Raw genomic sequence first — 20,450 nt, 5'->3', positions numbered from 1 at the left:
GGGCAAAACTGGTTTTCACCAGGACATAGAAAAAACGATTTTGACTGCTCAAAATTTCGGCCTTCTCTGTTGATGTTTAAAGCCTTTACCCCTTTTCCTTTTTTGCCTCTTTCAGGCCTCAGGACGATCCTGTTAAAATTTTTGGAGATATTCCAATTTTTCCTAATTTTTGGTCCCAGTTTCTTCTAAGATCGCTGGCAAAAGCATATATTTCGGAAACTTGCCAACGACATCGAACACTTGCTTTGCTGAAGATTGCGTGTCTTGATTGAAATTTCAATCTTTATGCATCCTGTAAATATTTCAATCATTTTTGTGGTGGTTTTTTTACCATACACTATCTTATATATACTGGTTTCATTCATTATTTTGATAATTTATTTCTTAAATTTATTTGTGAAATGCAAAATTAAATCAAATATTGGACTCTCACGGTCTTTGATTTTAATGAACTTTTTAAAAGTGCAAAATATTTATGGTGACTCAAATGATTTAGGCTTTACAAACTAAACTTAAAATTTTTGCAATTTCATGAGTAGCTGCAGGTTTTTTTATTCTGAAAAATTATTACTTTGATTTCAAACAGTATGTGCCATGTATTAATTACTACTCAATTATTTCAAGCATACCCTTTATGTATGGGAAAACATTCATATTAGCTTTAAAACTGGTAAATTACGATTTTTTGTTGAATTTTTGAATATCATGGCTTCCTGGGGCAGTTTTGAACATCATCCCTTTCCCCTATGATTTTGTGGATTTTTTTTGTGGGGGAGGGGATTTCTTTTTGCTTTCTGCCTCTATATTTCTCGTATTATAGTCCACTGTTATGCACTATATTAGGGTGGCCCTTATTTTTCAACTTTCGAAAAAGTTAGCTCCCAACCCCCTATTTTATTCCAATGGACAAAAAAATGATGTGTTCAAAATATTAGCTCAATCGGAAAAGTTTAAGGGGTGCCGCAACAAGCATGAAATTATCAAATTTTCTCCAAAAAAGGAATTTTTCAAATCTTTTCAAGTTAAAAAAATAAAGCATCTCGCATATTTACACTTTTGACGTACCTATATCTTCTTACAGGTGTTATTTTGCTCTAACTGGTTTTTCAGAGACTTTCTATGTCTTTCCCCCTTTTTCCTCTGACGTCTTTTGTGGTATCAAAGCTTTTTGACCAAGACACCATTCACTACTCATGACGCGTTCTTGCTACTGCAATTGTTTCTACATCAATCTTATGAAAATTTCCCTGTCAACTTTTTAATTGAGTTATTTTTGTAGTCACACTTAATTTTATGAGTAATTTTTAAACTAATTAAAAATATAATTTGAGTATTATCATATATATCAGGATTAGCACCATGATAGTAAATATAATGTTTGTATTATTAATCAAATCCTATTTTTTTTTCCCAAATGATTGGATGAACTTAAATTAACTCAATTTTTATTATGTGCTTCGTTTGATTATTTTCTAACTAAGTATAACCTTGTCTTTGTTCATTACCATCATTACCATTCCATCGTTTATTATTCCAATACATGAAAAAAATCAATTGTCGAGCCGAGAACATGTTTCATTTTTACGGTAGTTTGCTGCTTTGATATGATAAAGACTGCTGCTTTTTAATCCCAAGTTTTAAATAGAGTCACAATACATATGATCTACATCTATTTAGAAGAAAATTTGATGAATTGTACAAAATACGAGTTCCAATTGAAACATCTTTTAGGCGAACATCAGTCCTCTCTCTGTCCAGTATATCTCCCATCCCCCTTAACCGTTTCCCACCATCCCCTTCCGAAGAAGACCCCACATTTGGTCAGAGGTCAAAAGTCAAGCGGGGGTGAGAGACGACCTTGGGTGAGCGTGGGAGCAGCTGCCCACAATAGAGCCCCTAGGGGCCTTAGCCCCCAAGAGTGCTGCTGGTAACTTGCGCCTGACTTTCGTGTCATTATCAACTCCGACTTGCAAAATGGCATCAACGTCTTCCGGTAGCTCATTAAACAAGTTGAGAAAAGATTTCTACATTGATCTTGTTGGCAACATTTCTAATCAAATTGTTGGAGCAAAGCTACCATCGAATAGACAAGTCTTGAGAGTCTTTTTTTACAGTATAAAAGTTGTAAATATGACAAAAAAAGAAAGTGCAACATTAGTGATTCAAGAAGTATCTGTTTTTTGGCAAAAGGCAAGAATTCCCACTAAAAGAACGGATCACTGCGTTGACAAGTTAGTCAAACTCCATGATGAATGGAAACATTTGCAGAAAAGTTTTTCGAGAACTTCAGGGAAAGGAAAAATGAGAAGAGATTCTTTTGAAGAAATTATGGACGATCTCTTCGATATTGCTCATGCAAATGCTTTAGAAGACATCAAAATTGAAGAAGATAGGAAATTTCTAATTCTTCAGCGCCAAAAAGGAAGACCGGGCTCCATGGTTGGTGTTGACCTAAAATTAACACAAAAAGAAGAAAGGAAATCAAAGAAAAACAGAACAGAAGTTGCCCGAAAGAAACGAACTTATGAAGAAATGGAACGACAATTAGTCGACACATCTTATGATATAGTTTCAAGCAACCCAAGCAGTGACGGTTTTGATGACAGTAGCAGCCCTTCTTCTGTCATTGATAAACAATTACCAGAAACTGATATAGACACACTTGAGAGTACGGACAGTACGACTTACGCAGAAACTAGAGGTACATTGCATTTTTTTTACTCCTCGTCTATCTGAAGTTTTTGATAGATGTAAAATCACAGATAGAAATGGAATTTACTTACATACTGGTAGCTGCTGCAGAAGCATTTGGACTTGATACTAAAGACCTGATCATTAATCGAACTTCTCTTCAACGCCTCCGAAAGAAATTTAGAGAAGAAAGACATGCGGAAATTCAGAAAAAATTTAATTTAAATGATTGCCAAGAGCTTGTCTTACACTGGGATGGAAAATTGCTCCCAACACTTGCAGGAGTCGAAAAAACTGACAGACTGGCAATAATAGTAACTTTCCAAGGCAAGGAGCAAATGTTGGGAGTTCCTGAAATCCCATCCTCATCAGGAGAAGAACAAGCCATGGCTATTTATAAAGCAGTTGAAAAGTGGGGATTAAACGATAAAATTCAAGCACTTTGCTGTGATACAACAGCCAGCAACACAGGCCGAATAAATGGTGCCTGTATTAATCTAGAAAAATTGTTTGATCGTGATCTGCTGTACCTTCCTTGTCGTCATCACATTTTTGAGTTAGTTTTAAAGGGATGTTTTGACTCTCTAATGAGTGCAACTTCTGGTCCAGACATGCCACTTTTCAAAAGATTTAAAGAAACTTGGACAAAACTCGACAAAAAAAATTATACCACTGGTAGCAATGAAGTACCTCATGATATTCGTGCAACCATGCTCGAATTTCTTGATCAACACCTTTCAGCTCGGAAACAACAGCGCGATGATTACCGAGAACTGTTGGAATTAAGTATGATATTTCTTGGTGGGATTCCAAAGTGTGGAATATCATTTCGTAAGCCAGGAGCTGTAAGTCATGCTAGGTGGATGTCAAAGTCCATTTATGCACTCAAGATTTACTTATTTCAGGATCAGTTTCCCTTATCTGAAAGGGAGAAGAACTCTTTAAGAAGAATATGTATTTTTCTTGCTCGAGTCTACGTTCGATCTTGGTTTCTCTCCCCGGAAGCAGTTAAAGCTCCATATCACGATTTCCTATTTATGCGTCAACTGATCGATTACCAGGATATTGATACAGAAATCAGTATTGTTGCTCTCAAAAAATTTTCAAAACATCTCTGGTACTTAGCTCCTGAAACTATGGCTCTATCCTTATTTGATGATAATGTTCCAACCTCGGTTAAGAGAAACATGGCACAAATTATGTTGGAAGCAGATAAAGATGAAGAATCGCAAGAAGCAGAAAACCAACAAAAGAGATACATTCCACATCAAAACAATTTTTCTAAGTTTATTAACAACGAATTTTCATCTTTTGTGACACCTGTTACAAAACATTTCCTCACCCGATTTTTTGTAAGTTCTGATTTTCTCAACAAAGACCCTTCAACTTGGAAAGATGACCCTGGTTACACAAGTGGAAAGGAAAAACTTGATAAAATAATTGTTGTGAATGATGCTGCAGAAAGAGGGGTCAAACTAATTCAGGAATACAACAATATTCTTACAAAAGATGAAAATGAAAAACAATTTGTTTTACAAATTGTTGCTGAAGATCGCAAAAGATACCCTACTGCTACTAAATCCTCACTTAGGAAAAAATAATGTTGAACATTCGCTTGTTCCCGCTGTGTTTTGCTTCTGTAGAAATTGTTTGTCATAATAAAATGTATTTATCCTCTAAAAGCTGTTGTGTTAGTAAAGAAAAATTAAATATTGTTAAAAAAGCACGAGATTTCTAGGATTTGCTGAACTTCAAGTCGTTTGCGGCACCCCTAGAAATTGTCCAAATGAAGAGAAATTTTACACAGCCTGCTTTATTATTCATTGGAACAAGATAAGAGGTTGGGAGCAATAAAATTTTAACTTTCGAAAAATACCCTATAGCTAAGGGCCACCCTACACTATATATATAAACATATAATGTTTATTACATTAGGAAATAACCATTGAACTGTAAGTAATAAGTTGAGAGCTATCTTCTGAGATTCAGATGTGGGGGAAAAGTTCAAAATAAGAATAAAAGGAGGGGGACAAGTTTTGTGCTATTAAAAACTTGAAATTAATAATTTCATTACACAAAACTTGTATTTTGCTTCAGACAGTTAAGAGGACACAAACTTGGATAATTTATGAGTTAAATGATTTATAATGCATTAATATATTTTATATACAGTAGTCTCAAAAATCTGAGTCACGAAAGTAGAGGTTCCTCTTCATCGGAAGTGCTTCATTTATAGGTAGTTTTTTTAGCAGATAAAAAACGTATTATCAACATTCAGTGGTAAGCAACTCCTAAAGTATATCATCAGTTACAAGATATGGAGATAACTCTACACATAAAATTGACATAGGTTTGCCACAAAAACGTTATGGCATCACTTTTGAATATTCTATTGCAATAATAATTTTTAAAAAAAGGATGATACAACTTGATGCCAAGTGAGTTGCATATACGAAATGTAAACCATCTGCAACCAAGTTTTTGTGTAAACCATGATACATACGTAAGCATGGATGCACATGGATACAGGCGTCATAGAAATAGATTCGGGCGCAGTCTAAATACATGTTTTCAGTAGTTTTCCGTATTTTTTTCTGTAAGCAAAGGAATTTAGTACCTTTATTTCAATCCTGGACCCCCTCCCTACCTCAAAGGATCATAGGTTATTAATCTTGACATTGGCTGCTTTTTTAGCTTGGATTATTCATTAATTGCATTTTTTTTTTTTAAATTCTAATTCGACATTTTGACTTTCAGGAATTTACAACATTTGAAGTTTCAACTGTTAGGTCGACATTATTTTGATCAAAATGCAGTGTCAGATGTACAACAGTACAAGTAAGTTCTTATTCTGATTGATGCATGCATTTGTATTTTTGACAGAAAATAGCAATGTTGTATTTATTTGTTTTAGCTTGCAAATATGGCAGGGTGTCATAACAAGTATCAGACAGCAAGAAGAAAAATTGATGTTGTCTGTTGAGACTACTCATAAGGTAGTAAGAAAAGAAACTGCTTTGGAGATAATAAAAAACATAGTAAGTCAAGCCGGACCAGAGTACAAGGAAATAGTAGCCAGAGATTTAGTTGGAGCTATAGTCATGACAAGGTATATTGATTTTGTTTACATAAGTAATGTTGTTGTTATAAGTAATGTTAGAATATTCAAATATCCTTTTTGCTAAAATGTCAAAAATGGGGAATTTTTTCAGCTGTTGGATTTTGTTCTTCATAAAATTGCTGTACTTGCATAGTGATGCCTGTGCTAAAAATTTAAAAGAAATTCAGGGGTACAAGTGCTGCGCCAATTGCGCCGAGCTGCGCTCGAAGTGGAATCTTGCGCCATCTTGCTCCCAAACGCAATTTTTTACCAAAATTGCGCCCGACTGCGCCGAATTATTTGTTTTCTAGGGAAAACCGTCAGCGATCGTGCTCTGCGGTTGCTATGGTTACAGTCAGTAGCATTTCGTCCGGTCTTAAAGCGCGCTTTCGGTAAGTGACGTCACCAAGGCCAAAGGAGCAAACATTCAGGTTTGGATGAGTCGATTTTGCGCCTCGGGTAGACATTGCGGAAGGAAAGTGGACACAGTTGCTCCGAGCTCGACCGCTCGTGGATGTGACGTCACAGTCATCAAACAATAAGCAGGAAGCGCGGAAGGAAAAGGAAAGTGGCAAGTGGCGAAGTGGAAGGAAGCAGTGTGGTGGAAGTGCTCGACTCGAATAAGGTAGATGAAGAAATATGGCATCTAAAAGTAAGTACAATTTGCATATTCAGGGGTTTGGCCAGAGGAAATTTGGGTCCGTTAACGAATTTTCACAAATTGTTTATTCAATGAGCAAATCTGAAACCAACGGCATATATAGCATATTTCTGTCGATAAATCGATAGTTTTTGAACCTTTTTTTTTAAGTTGTTGGTATCAGTTTATCTAGGATCTGTTAATTTTGCAAAAAAAAAATAAATAAATAGATATTAATTTGAATTTTTGGCATCTTGAATACAAATTATGTTTTTCGCAATCACGTGCGTGTGTGTGTATGAATGCGCATGTGAGTGGGTGCGTGTGTGTATGTATGCATGTGTGTGCGTGTTGGGTATGTAGTGCTGTGTGTGTCAGCGTTCGTGTGTGTGTATATAGGCATGTTCGTCTGTGTGTGTAGGATATGTGCCAACCTGGAGACTGTTTTCGCTATAGGAGCAGCGTCGTGAGGAGCCGGTCGACGGTGATGCAGCAGAGGGTGCTGGTGGGAAAATGAAACGATAGCACATCAAAGCAGTCAAGTGAGAACAATAAGCAATCGTGATTGCTCAAAAAAATCGGCAGTTTCGATTCTTCTGCAAGCCATTAATTACTAATATTGCCAAACAAGGGTGCGCACCTGGCCATTGACTGCGCCATTGTTCAGTTGGGTTGTTTTGACGGGTATTTTTTTCTTTTTTTGGGTGGGGGGAGACATTCGCGATATTTAGGGGGGTGCGCCCTTGCTCTTAGGAAGGGGTATCCCTGCTACCAAATAAATATAAGGCTTGTTTGTTTCATTCGCAGATGAAAGTCAGTTTTGTTTTAAGTAATTTTTCCTGTTTGTTTTGTCATAACTGTTTTGCAGAAATGTGAAAAGCTTTTGTGAAAAGACTATGCAAGCATTTTCCTCCCCTCTCAAATTAAATAACAACAGTAAAAAATAAAAAATAATAATTATCAGTTAAGTTTTAAATACTAGGAAAACCCTCAAAAATGATATCTTCAACAGAAAAGAGGAACAAACTCAACTAAATATTTCAATGATGCAGTTTGCGCTTATTTCTTGAAATTTTGAAAGTTTGCTTCTACATTTTTTTTTTTTTTTTTGCAAAGATAATTAAATTCTAATTTTTTGATTATTTTTCAAAAAATTATTTGATTTTCGAAAAAACGGACCCTGTGAAAAATCCTGGACAGACCCCTTATGTTTTTAATGAATAATTGTTAATGAATAGTTGTATGAACGTTTGCTATCAGTGACTTTTTTTTTTCACTGCGCAATTAAATTTTTTTTTAAATAGTGTTTTCGCATCAAAACTCATGAATTTTTTTTTCAGATGGTGGACGAAGCAGTAAATTCAATCCAGATGTATTAAAAGAATGTGACATGAATGGAGATTTAATATCAATATGGTGTGTGAGCGGTTACAAACCTGATGAGGCCATTTGTACATTTTGCAATGTCGCAATTTCCTGCAAACATCATGGATCTGCAGCAGTCAAACGACATTCAAAAACCGCTCGGCATGTTACTGAGCGCGAAAAGCACCGTGACAAGGATGGTGTACTGAAAAAAACAACGCAAACAAGAATCAACTACACTAATTCAAGAGGAATAGAGTGTGAAATGAGTCACAGTGAAAAAGTTTCAGCTGCTGAAATACAGTTTGTTGTTTCCTTAGCTGATAAAGGCATACCATATACCTTTTCTGACACAGCCACAATGCTGTTTCCTCAAATGTTTACGGATTCTAAGATAGCTAAGGACTTTACTTGCTCCAGAACCAAAGCTTCTTATTTAATTTCAGATGGTCTCGGTCCTTATTTTAAAGACCAACTTTTAAATGAGATTAGAAGCTCTGGATCGTACTATTCCATTATAGTAGATGAAACACCTTTACCAGAGAAACGCTTGCAGCAGATGGATGTTTTTGTTCGTTTTTACAGCAATATAAGTGAACGAGTAATTGCGCAGCACTTGCAAAGTTTCCATATAGGCCACGGAACTGCCGATGTTATGTTTCAGTGCGTAAGGGAAGTTTTTGATCAATTACCAAATGAAAAGCTGCTATGTTTTTTTAGTGATGGCCCGAATGTGATGAAAAGTTTGGTCGCAAAAGTGAAGGCCCAAATTCCTCAAATATTGGATGTTTCGACTTGTAATCTTCACAAGGTCCACAACAGCTTTTCAAAAGCTTTAACTGTATTTGGGGGCGATGTAGAACTATTAATTGTTGACTTGTATTATTTTTTTTAACATTCGTCTGCCAAAAGTGCCGATCTGAAAGAGCTGCAAGAGCAGTTAAGTGTGGCGGACAGAGTTCTTGTTCGACATGTTAGTAGTCGTTGGCTTACTTTAGAGACATCACTGATCCGCTTCATTGATATGTTTGAGTTGATCAACACTTTCTTTCGAAAAGGTCTAAGCTCAAAGAGTAGAGATGGAGCTCGCTGTAAGCGAATTAAACAAGCTTTACATGACAAATCGCTATTACCAAAAGCCCTCTTTTTGAGAAATGTTTCAGACATTCTCAATAGGTTTGTGGGTCTTTTCCAGACAGAAGCCCCTCTTATCCATATTCTGTACGATGAGATGGTATCTTTAGTGAAGACCTTATTAGGGCGCTTTCTGACTAATTCGTTCTTCCAGAATTTGCCAGGAACCGACTTGAAGGTATTAGATGTCAGCAAAGCTGAATATTGGAAGACTGCTTCAGCGATCGACATCGGTTTGGACACCCAAAAGGCAATGGCATCATTATCTGATACAGAAAAGAAATCATTTTATCTGGGTGCCAGATCTTTTTATCTAGCGTGCACAAAGAAATTGCTTAAAACCCTGCCACTTGACAACAGGTTATTGTACCATTTGCAAGTTTTACATCCAGTAATGAAAATGGAAGAGACATCCATTCTGTCTATAAAATACTTGGCTTCAAATACTTCAATTGTAAAGCCTGAAGAGGTTTCTTTGTTAAAAGATGAGTGGATACGTATTCAAGCTGAACCTGAAGAAGAGTCAAGTATCCAGATTCTTAGAGTCAAGCAATAGCAATAATTACATACCAATTGATGTATATTGGAAAAAGTTTTTTGATAAAAAAGACAATTTGGGTAATAAAAAATACCCTTTTGTAACGAAGCTTTTCCAAGCTTTTTTATGTGTGCCTCATGGTAGTGCAGATATTGAAAGAGGCTTTAGCACGAACAAAAAGCTTCTTGACAACAGAGGAACTTTAAATTGCTATAGTGTAAATGGTTTGAGGCAAATTAATTCTCATATCACTAGGATAGGCGGAATAGAAAAATTTAAAGTTAATAGGGACATTATCAAAGCCGCACGTGCAGCTTACAAAAACTACACAACAAGAGTTCAGAAAGAAAATGAAGGTGAGAAACGCTGTCGTGAAACTGAGAACTCGGTCACAGAACTGCAAGAAGCTGAGAATAAAATTAAACAGAAATTAAAAGCTTCACAAGAACTGTTGGCCAGTGCAGAAAAAAATATTCAGGATGGGGTAGAAAAAAAAGATATGTCTATAATAGAAGGTGGACAAATTCTTTTAACCGAAGCTAAATCTAGAATTACTGCAAATTTAGCAGAGTTGGAAAATGTTCGAAAGCAACTTGCAATGAATCCGCCTAAAAAACTCAAAAAGTAGTACTTTTGTTTTATATTCTGTTTCCATTTTTGTAATAACTTTGCAATCTGAGCTCTTTTTCTAGAAATGTTTCATTTTATTATGGTTATAATTTGAATGTCTGAAAAACATGCGTATGGAATATTGCTAATCAATTAAAATCCTTTTTTTGTGTGTTAACTAGTCTTTTTAATTTTATTCAACCCTAATAATTTTGTTCCAAGTTTGAACAAATGTTGCAATTTCAATATTATTTTTCCTAAAATTGAAGTATCGAACTGCGAAGCATTTTGCTTTTCACCTATTGCAATAACATCTTTTAGTATTTTAAAACTATAGCTATTGAAATTTAGAATGTTAATGCTTAGTTAAAATGAAAATATTTAAATTACCATAAATGTGTGCTTATGAGAGGTATTATGTGTATTATTCGAGCCTGCTCCCAAACACGATTCTGTTGCTCCCAAATGGAATTTTTCCTGCTCCCAAGCTGCTCCCAAACCACACTTAGTCACTTGCACCCCTGGAAATTGAATAATTGAATAAATTCCTTTGAATAAATGTCAATATCTCTTCCCCCTCTCCGATGTAAAATAATGCCTTTTAAAGAAGCGCACTTAGCTTGTAGCAAATCAAAGAAAAAAGTACAAAACAAAACTCCCTAGAGTGGTAAGAATAATTTAATTGAAAACAGTATTAAATCCAAAACAAAGCTAACCATACCCTCTCGTAGAGAAAAAAAATTATTTAAAAAGGAATAAGAATGCAAAATAAAGATCCCGTTGTAATGAGATGAAAAATTAAATGTAAAATGCATAACATTTTCTATGAAAACATCCTGGTAGCAGAAGTTGCAAAACGTGTCTTGCAGATAATTTTACCAAAAAAACAAAGAAAGAAAAAATTAATAAAAGAAAGAAATACAACTTGGCAAAAAGAATGTTCGGAGTTCGTTTTTTCACCGGAAAAGCGATGGATGCTTCAGCATTTCAGCTAGAAACATAGTCGCCATATTTGGTCATTCATAAGATCGAACTAAGTAAAACAATTAAACTTCAATTTAGATCAAAAATTAGAAATAATATAATCGTAAGATTTTCCTCTGGCAAAGTGAAGCTTTCAAAATAATGTGTATCGATAAAGATTTGCTTTTGTTCGGTTTTGTTGGAAACTCTGGCTAATGTTGCTCTTTTGTCACCAAGTAAAGTAATTTAGGCTTTTCGTGCTCTTAAAATTGTTCCTTTAAATAAGGACAATTCGCTACTGTAGGCTTTAAGTAACTCTTACGTCAGTTGGAATAAGATTTTAAATCTTCCATGTTTTCAGGTCTTAAAAGATAATTCAAAGCTCAAATTAGACAAGAATTTTTTTATTTTTGAAAATATTTACCTGCTGTATTTTCCCCCCAAGAAAAACTAAATTAGAAACTTGCTTCTTGGCAAAAATTTGACATATCAAGGGTTTGTTTGAAAGATTTTTTTCATGGAAAATGCAGGGGATTCTAGACGAGGTTCAAGATATCAATGTTTGACTAATTATAAAAGTCAAAAATGGTTTTATGTTACAAATAATAGAACTTTAAATGCTATAACTACTTCCCTTGATAAACCATTTAAAATGATCTCATTAATCCACATAAAGGAAGAATAATATTATTAAGACTCGAAGTTTGGGGATTGTCAAATGATAAAGTGTCATGATCCTTGTTTTGTGTTTATTCAATCTGTTATAGAAATATTTAAAACCAGTTATCATTTGTTACAAGTTTCTGCTCTAGTAAATAGGAAATGCGTATGCATTGTTTTCTTATTTCGTTCTTTAATACTTCTTTTCATCAGGTACAACAACAGGACTTACAGAATTGAAGACATAGATTGGAATCTGAATCCAACTAAGACTTTCGAATCAAAAGAAGGGCCGCTGGAATATGAAACATACTATAAACGGGTACAAAAGTTTCTGTAATATTTTTCGAAGTGTTTTGAATTTTATAATGCACATTTTCATTAAACAGTAAAACTGCTCCCAACGGACACTCCTTTTATGCAGAGTAAAGACATTGTCCCATTAGTGCGAATTCGGGGGGGGGGGGGGGACTGGGTGATCTGATTTTTTTACTGTCGCTAAATGTTCACCAATGTCGAAATTGAGCAATATCTTGCCAACTCTAGTTACCTCTTGGTGTTGCATGTCAAAGTAAGTTTCTAAATTCAAAGATTCTTACCATACATTTAACCTTCTACGCTGTCCAAAAGTCGCGGGGCAATGAAATCATTTGAACTATGGTCTTTGGATATTCCTTCGTGTAGAAATTGGACAAACACTTTTACTGGGAACAATTTAATTATATCACATAAACTACAATGTTTGCTGCAAACAACACTTGTTAGTTAATAAACACAACATGAAGCTTTCTGTAACAAACTTGCGCGAAATGTGAAGGACTGTGAACTATTACATACTGTGATAAAATTCTAAAGATTAGATTTGCACGAGTACGGCTGGTTTATGGAAACTTAACTGTTCAGTTCTTGGGCATTTTTACACTTGGCGAACTTTCGCTGCTTGGCGGCCATCAATAATCGTTATCTTCTGTATACTGCACAATCGCTTATGTTGTTTGTAGTTTGTATCTGCCATTTTTCTAATATGCTTTTCTTCAAAAAAATGCAATTAAGATGACTGCTGTTAATTCTTGTGCTTTGCTGAAATCAAATAACAGCCGAAAACTCGTGCGTTGTTACAGATTTCAATCATTTTTGCACCCTGCAAATAATTCAATCATTTAAGGTAAGAAGGCTTTTACTATAATGCTACTTCATATCTGGTTTTCTAAATTATTTCAATAACATTTTAATTTTTTAAATTTACCTTTAAGAGAAGAAGTAAAAAGATTATCAGCCTCCTGCAGTCTTTTTTTTTTTTGTGTGTATAAGAAAATGTACAAAATGTATTTGGAGGCTCAAATGAATTAAGCTTTGCTCTCTGACTGCTCTCATCCCTTAAAAACACAGCAGAGTTAGATGTTTATTAAACTGCAAATTGTTTTGTTTTTTTATTTTTAATTTAGTTTTCTTCAGAAATGAAAACTTAATTTCATCTTATCCTCATTGCTTTGGACGCTAATGTGCTTAGACTACAATATTTCTGCTGAATTGTAGTTTCACGAATATTTTATTTTTTACTCATTTGCGTGCTACTAGTTAAAATCTAGATCTTTATAATTAGTGTAGTAGTCATTTTTAGTCGTTCTTGAGATAGAAAAATCTTTCAAAAACCGAATTGTAAACTTATTGCTTCGCAAACTTTTTAAAATAAATCAATCTGCTGTTATTTCTTTTTCTGTTTGGAATAACTCTTTTTTTTTAAGAAATAAAAATTCCCTTCCAAATTTATCTTCAGAATATTTTTTCCTCATTTCTTTTGATGCTAATGTGCTAAGACTGATTTTATTTCAAATAATTCCTTGGTGACTTTTAATGACTTATGAATATTTTTGCACAACAAATTCAATAATTTAGTACCCTTAATTTTGTAGTCGTGATGTTTGGTCATTTGCAAGATGGGATCTTGCTTGTGAACTAGAACTGAATGAAATGTAGTTTTCTGCACTTCTCATTCAAAAGCTATTGGAATTCGAAACTTAATTTTTACTAAATACATGTTTTTCTAAATACTTGTTAAGTAATTCTCTTTTAGAATGTGCAAGGTTCTGTTAAGAAATTCACAATTTTTTTTTCGTCGAAATAAGTAACATTATGGAATAATATCGTACATTTAATAATGCTTTTAAGTATGGACTAGATTGCTGGAAGCAAAATTACTCCAGAGTATGCAATAGGGTGGAAAAGTTGCCTTTTGTTGAGGTATTTAGTCATGCAGCCTTGAAATTAACAATTATTGCATAAAAACTAGAAAAAGTTAAAATATATTCATCAAAAGTAAACATTTGTTAGATCACTTAAGGGTAGGTGTTTTGTGTAGATTACACTCGCAGTAAATTTTTGGCTCAGCAGAAATTTTTTTTAAACTTCCAACTTTAATTTAAGAAAAAAGCCTACGGTTTCTGATTCTTCCAAATATTTTTTTTTGTCAACCATTCTTATTTTCACCCTGTCTTTTTTTGTCAAAACAATTGTTAATATGTATTTAGTTTTTGCAGAAATGCTTAATTTTAAATGAGTAGTTTTTGTTGATTTCTTTAATTCAAATATCTTCATAAAATGTTCAAGTAAAAAGCAGTTAGCTAATGTGTTATCTTAGTTAACAACTAGGGAGTAGTTTCAGATCTAAATGAACTTATTCACTATAAAATGAAAACAATGATGATGTGATTGATATTGGGCAAGAAATGGTGGATGAGGCAGCCTCTTCAGTTGGTGAAAAATAAACAAATTATATATTATTGCAAAAAACTTTCATGTGATTTTAAGGCTTTGAATTTTTCTTTCATATTTGAATATAAATTAAATTATTTATTCTAGAATGAATTTTGCAAAATAATTTGTTTGCAGAAAGCTTTTCAATTAAATTAAGTTGGGTGCAATCTACTTATTGCCCACTCATCATAACCTTATTTCGTATCTTAGAAATGTAACTCTGATTCTTTTGTGATTCTTGAACAACAATTAAAGTTCCATACTTTTTACTATGCAAGTGAAATTTATTGAATATGCTTGTGTATTAAAATAAGTAATTCAATATTTTATGGTTTTAGTTTTGTTTGATAATTTTGGAAAAAAAATACATAATTTTGAAAAGGCCTCTAAAAGTGTTGTATGAATAAAAATAAAATAAGTTATTTATTTTGTTTTAGTAATTTCTTTATGTATTGTTTTATTTTAGCAATATGATATAGAGATAAGAGACAAAAAGCAACCACTTTTGTTTTGTACTTCAAAAGAACGTGAGGTTCAAAAAGGTGCAGTGGAGTCAAAGAAGATATATCTTATTCCCGAATTATGCTGCATGACAGGTGAGAAATTGTTACCTTTTTTAGATAATATTCTTATTAAGTTACATTTTTGGATGCAAATTTAGGCTTAGACCAGTCTTGCATAATATAGACGAGTGTGCAAATTACGTTCTTGGAAAATTTTTGGCACTGCAGAAATTTTTTGTCAAACTCAGGCATCGCAGCGTTCCTATATTCCTATATTTTCCTATATTTCTGAAAAAGTTCCTATAATTCCTATAATTCCTATATTTTCCTATATTTTCAGTTTCCGATTCCTTTTTTTTTTTTTTTTTACTTTTCCCCTCGACTTTTGGCTACCGCCTTTTCCGCGATCCACGTGCAGCCGCCATTTTATCTTTCCTACTGTGCAGGGCTCCTAAATGGTTCGCTTTTCCCGCCAAAGTCCGTGTTTTATGGTAAAGTCCGCTTCAGACTTTTAACATTATGGTCTGATTAGTTCGCTTTTATATTGTTTTTACTTAAATATCAGATTTTAAAAGTTTTTCATTTCGTTAAAAGTTACTGTTCTCCCAAGCACGCCGCCGCAGCGCGTGTCAAACAAAGTTCGTACGCCCATGAAAAACCTTGAAAAGTTCTTGGGGGGGGGGGGGGGGAGGTCACACACACATTTTCTAGTGTTTGAAAGCCTTGAAAAAGTATAAAAAGTTTCTTTATTGCTTGAATTTATTTATTGTTTGGATTGTGCTTGTAATTCTTTTAAAAAATTTCATTAGTGCAATTTTCTGAACATATATATTCGATATGATTTATCGCGAAAAATTGCTTTCGTGTTTGAGGTTTCAATCCTTTTGCATCTTGTTAATATTTTGATTCTTTTTACAATCCAAAGTGATTTTGACATGTGCTTACCTTAGCTTAGCTTATTTTTCGTTTAATTTCAATAATTAATGACGGAATTATTTTGGAAACCATGGCAACATTGAACTTACTCGGCTCGGACGCGGAAAAATGCTTCTCGCTTTTGAAATTTCAATCCTTTTGCATCTTGTAAATATGTTGATGTTTTCCACAATTAGAAGTTATTTTAGTATATGCTACTTTAGTTTAGATTATTTTTCGTTTGATTTTAATAATTAACGAAGGAAATATTTTGGAAACCATAACAATAACATTGAGCTTATTCGGACTTCGCAGAAAATTGCATCTCGCGTTTGAAATTTCAATCCTTTTGCATCTTGTGAACATTTTGATGTTTTTGGCAATTTGAAGTTATTTTGACGTATGTTTCTATAGATTGGCTTATTTTTCGTTTAATTTCAATAGTTAACCAATGAAATATTTTGGAAACCATAACAATAACATTGAGCTTATTCGGACTTCACGGAAAATTGCATCTCGCGTTTGAAATTTCAATCCTTTTGCATCTTGTGAACATTTTGATGTTTTGACAATTGGAAGTTATTTTGACATATGTTTTTATAGATTAGCTTATTTTTCGTTTAATTTCAATAATTAATGAAGGAATTATTTTGGAAGCCATGGCAACATTGAACTTACTCGGATTTCGCGGAAAAATGCTTCTCGCGTTGGAAATTTCAATCCTTTTGCATCTTGTAAATATTTTGATGTTTTCCACAATTGGAAGTTATTTTGACATATGCTACCTTAGTTTAGCTTATTTTTCCTTTAATTTCAATAATTAACGAAGGAAATATTTTGAAAACCATAACAACATTGAGCTTATTCGGAATTCGCGGAAAATAGTTTCAATCCTTTTGCACCTTGTAAACATTTTGATGTTTTTGACAATTGGAAGTTATTTTGACATATGCTACTATAGATTAGCTTATTTTTCGTTTAATTTCAATAATTAACGAATGAATTATTTTGGAAGCCATGGCAACATTGAACTTAATCGGATTTCGCGGAAAAATGCTTCTCGCGTTGGAAATTTCAATCCTTTTGCATCTTGTAAATATTTTGATGTTTTCCACAATTGGAAGTTATTTTGACATATGCTACCTTAGTTTAGCTTATTTTTCGTTTAATTTCAATAATTAACGAAGGAAATATTTTGAAAACAATAACAACATTGAGCTTATTTGGACTTCGCGGAAAATAATTTCAATCCTTTTGCATCTTGTAAACATTTAGATGTTTTTGACAATTGGAAGTTATTTTGACATATACTACTTTAGATTAGCTTATTTTTCATTTAATTTCAATAATTAACGTAGGAATTATTTTGGAAACCATGGTAACATTGAACTTACTCGGACTTCGCGGAAAATTGCTTTTAATGTTTGAAATTTCAATCTTTTTGAATCATGTAAATATTAAAATATTTTGCCCAATCGAATGTTATTTTCCCATATTCCAACTTAGATTAGCATGTTTTAGGTCTAATTTAGTAGAAAATAAATAAATTTATTTTATGGGAAGCATGCCAACATTGAACTTGGTTCGTGAAAATTTGCTTCTCTGAGCTTTCAATCGTTTTGCATCTTATAAATATTTTTATATTTATGGCAATTAGAAGTTATTTTGACATGCTACGTCAGATTAACTCGATTAAATTTTTACTTAAATAACTAAAAATTAATATTTTTTGTGTTGTTTAATTCAAGCTTATTTAGTTTTCCAAACATAATTTTGATTATCATTAGCTTATTTTCGGTTATTACTGTTTTTTTGTGTGGGAGGGGGAGGGGTATTAAATTTAAACAATTGAGCACATAACATTTTAAAGTAGCGTCTGTATATGAAACAAAGTTGAATTATGTAATTATATGAAGTTGAATTTGTACATCATTTCATTGTCATGATGCCTGCTGCTGTTGTTGTCGTGTGCCAAGTAGGCTGGCAATTTGAGGTGCACTGCTTCACTTTTCCAACTGTAGAGTAATTTGGTGTGAAGTCCGACTTCTACAGTACACACATGCCATAAGGACCCCTTTATAGGGGACAAGGACAGGAGAGAGAAAGTACGTCCATGCCCGAGCCGGGATTCGAACCCGGACCTTCCTATCGCAGTCAGACTTCTCTGACCACTAGACAAGGCAGGCGGCATGATGCCTGCTAAAGGGGGAATTTGTTCCCCCCCCCCCATAAAAGTTCAAAGCACTCATGGCCCTGCAATCATGGATTATTTTTTTTAATGTAAGCTTTATGATTCTTGAAAATATACTTTGAATATGAAAATTGCAAAACTATGCCTCATGTGATCTGCTTCTCTTTGTGATTGAGAATTTCAGACCTTTTTAGGGAAACTTTCAATACAGTAGATCTGTTTGGTGTGTGATGGATTCATATCGGTGGAGAAGGGATATAAATGCTATTAAAGAAGCATTACAATACAGAAAAACACAAAAATAATTTTAAAATATAGAAAGATGAAGCACAGCTTCATCTATCCTTCAGTGAGACTACCAGCATCCCTGGTTCAATTCAAAATGTATCATTACGCCCATTTAGTTCTATGGAGGCTGCCTTAAGTGCTGCGCTAAGTGCCTCCCCCCCTCCCATCCAAATGTTTGTGTAAATAATATTATTCAATGGATAAAAAGATCAGTTGTGCAGAAGGTGATAAAGGAATTGTATCATTAAAAATCAGTATTATGGTTAATTAACAAATTATTTTCAGGGATTTAGCAGCAGGCAGCTAATTTGCCTTTTGATGCTTCCTTGTGTTTAAATGAATGGTCCTCTCAAGATCCTCTTTTTAATCCTAACTGGTCCTCTTTAGTCCTCTTTTTGATTGAAATTGGTCCTCTTTTACCCTTTTCTAAAACTAAAATGTGTTGGGAGCCCTGCATTAGTTTCTAGAAAAGTGAAATTTTATCTGCACAATTGCATTCGATCCTCATTGATTTGGAGGCTTTGGTATGAACTTAAAGAAACGGTTTTGATTACTAAAATGCAGTTTCCTAACGACTTCTCATTTATTTATTTTGAAGTAATTTAAAAACCTATTTTAACTTAAATTTTCCAAAATGCATGTTTTTGTAAACAAGTGCAAGGTTCTATTTATTAATTTTTTTTTATGAAAGTAGTAAAAACTAACCCCCCCCCCCTCACTTTTTGTACTTTAAAACTTTGGGACAGTGGTGGCCACCAAGTTTTTTAGGTCTGGATTATTTTGCTTTAATGACCAAATATTTCTAAATCAAATATATATTTTACTGGGTGTCAAATATTTCTAAATCAAATATATATTTTACTGGGTGTCCTTCAAAGTCATGGGAAATCGTGGATTTCAACTATGATCGAATTTGGTACTGAAAAGTCAGGATTTTCAGGGGGGAAAAATGGTCAAAAAGTATCATATCAGAGATTTTTCTGAAAAAAAAACACAGTATACATTTAAATTTTTAATTTGCATACATTTAAATTTTTACCTGAACACTTTTTTCTAGAAAAGAAAAGGAAATTCACAATAATTTCTTTTTCACAAAAATAAAGAAAATTCACAAAAAATATTTTGATTTTTCGCATAACGGGGACTTAAAAAATGAAACCTGGATTGACCCCTGATATTACTGTGACATGTGACTTTGATTTCAGCATAGCACATGTTTCAACAACTTATAAAACTTTAAGTTTGGCTTTTACTGCATTGTCAAGTGATAACATAAATTAGAACAGAACTTCACGAATTTCATTCTACTGCACAGCTTGCCCATCGCAGTATCGGATCATGCAAAATCTTTCATTAAAAATTAGATTAGTGACACAACTATTTTAAGAAAGATTTGTGTTCATCTACAAAAAGTTTAGTCTATTTTTTTTATTTTTAAAGAAGTATGCCTTAAAATGTTTAGTACAAATTACAGTTTTACGCTCTTTTACTGTTTGTAAAATTGATTTTGTGTGTATTTTTAGACTTATTTATGCGTATGTATTGCACTTATGTCAGGTAGTGTAATTACATGTTTTTAATCGAATAGTAGTATTGCATTTTGAAAAAAAAATGTCATACTGGCGAGCTTTGTTATTGAAATTCCTGTATTTCCTTTTTTTTTTCAAAATATTCCTATATTATTTTGAAAAATTCCTATATTGTTTGCAGAAAATTCCTATATTTTCCATCGAATTCCTATATTTTTTTCAGGAAATTCCTATATTTTCCTATATTTTTGTTGGCAAATGTCACTTCTATCCCTGGTCAAACTGCCAACGTTTAAAAAAAAATTAAGGAATTGTTTAAAAGAATTCCAGTTTATTTCTGTTGAAACCTTTCTCCAAAAGCATTTTAAAGCACACGTGTGAAAAAAAAAAATGGTTTTGGCAGTTTTCTTCAGTTGGTGAAAATTAAGCACAAACTATGTTGTAGTAAAAAAAAGATCGTTTTTTAGCATTTTTTTCTTGCTGTTTTCATATTTGAATTTAAATTAATTCTTAATTCAAGGGCGAGTTAGGCAAAATAATTATTTGCAGAAAATAAGTCTGGCTTGGGCC

The 20,450-nt window shown here is 33.3% G+C and overlaps 1 protein-coding gene across 1 annotated transcript in view; it reads left to right on the top strand.

Moving 5' to 3' along the window:
• Positions 1-20,450, top strand: part of LOC129220325 (piwi-like protein 1) — a 111,241-nt gene that overhangs the window by 44,904 nt on the left and 45,887 nt on the right. Inside the window, exons 6-9 of the mRNA XM_054854725.1 lie at positions 5,449-5,529; positions 5,606-5,800; positions 11,914-12,022; positions 14,921-15,050. Of these exons, the coding sequence (XP_054710700.1) occupies positions 5,449-5,529; positions 5,606-5,800; positions 11,914-12,022; positions 14,921-15,050 (515 nt within the window). The remainder of the gene's footprint in view (positions 1-5,448; positions 5,530-5,605; positions 5,801-11,913; positions 12,023-14,920; positions 15,051-20,450) is intronic.

This window comes from Uloborus diversus, chromosome 4 (assembly GCF_026930045.1).
Source record: "Uloborus diversus isolate 005 chromosome 4, Udiv.v.3.1, whole genome shotgun sequence".
In the NCBI taxonomy this organism is placed as follows: Eukaryota; Metazoa; Arthropoda; class Arachnida; order Araneae; family Uloboridae; genus Uloborus; species Uloborus diversus.
This window is presented reverse-complemented; position numbering and strand designations above follow the sequence as displayed.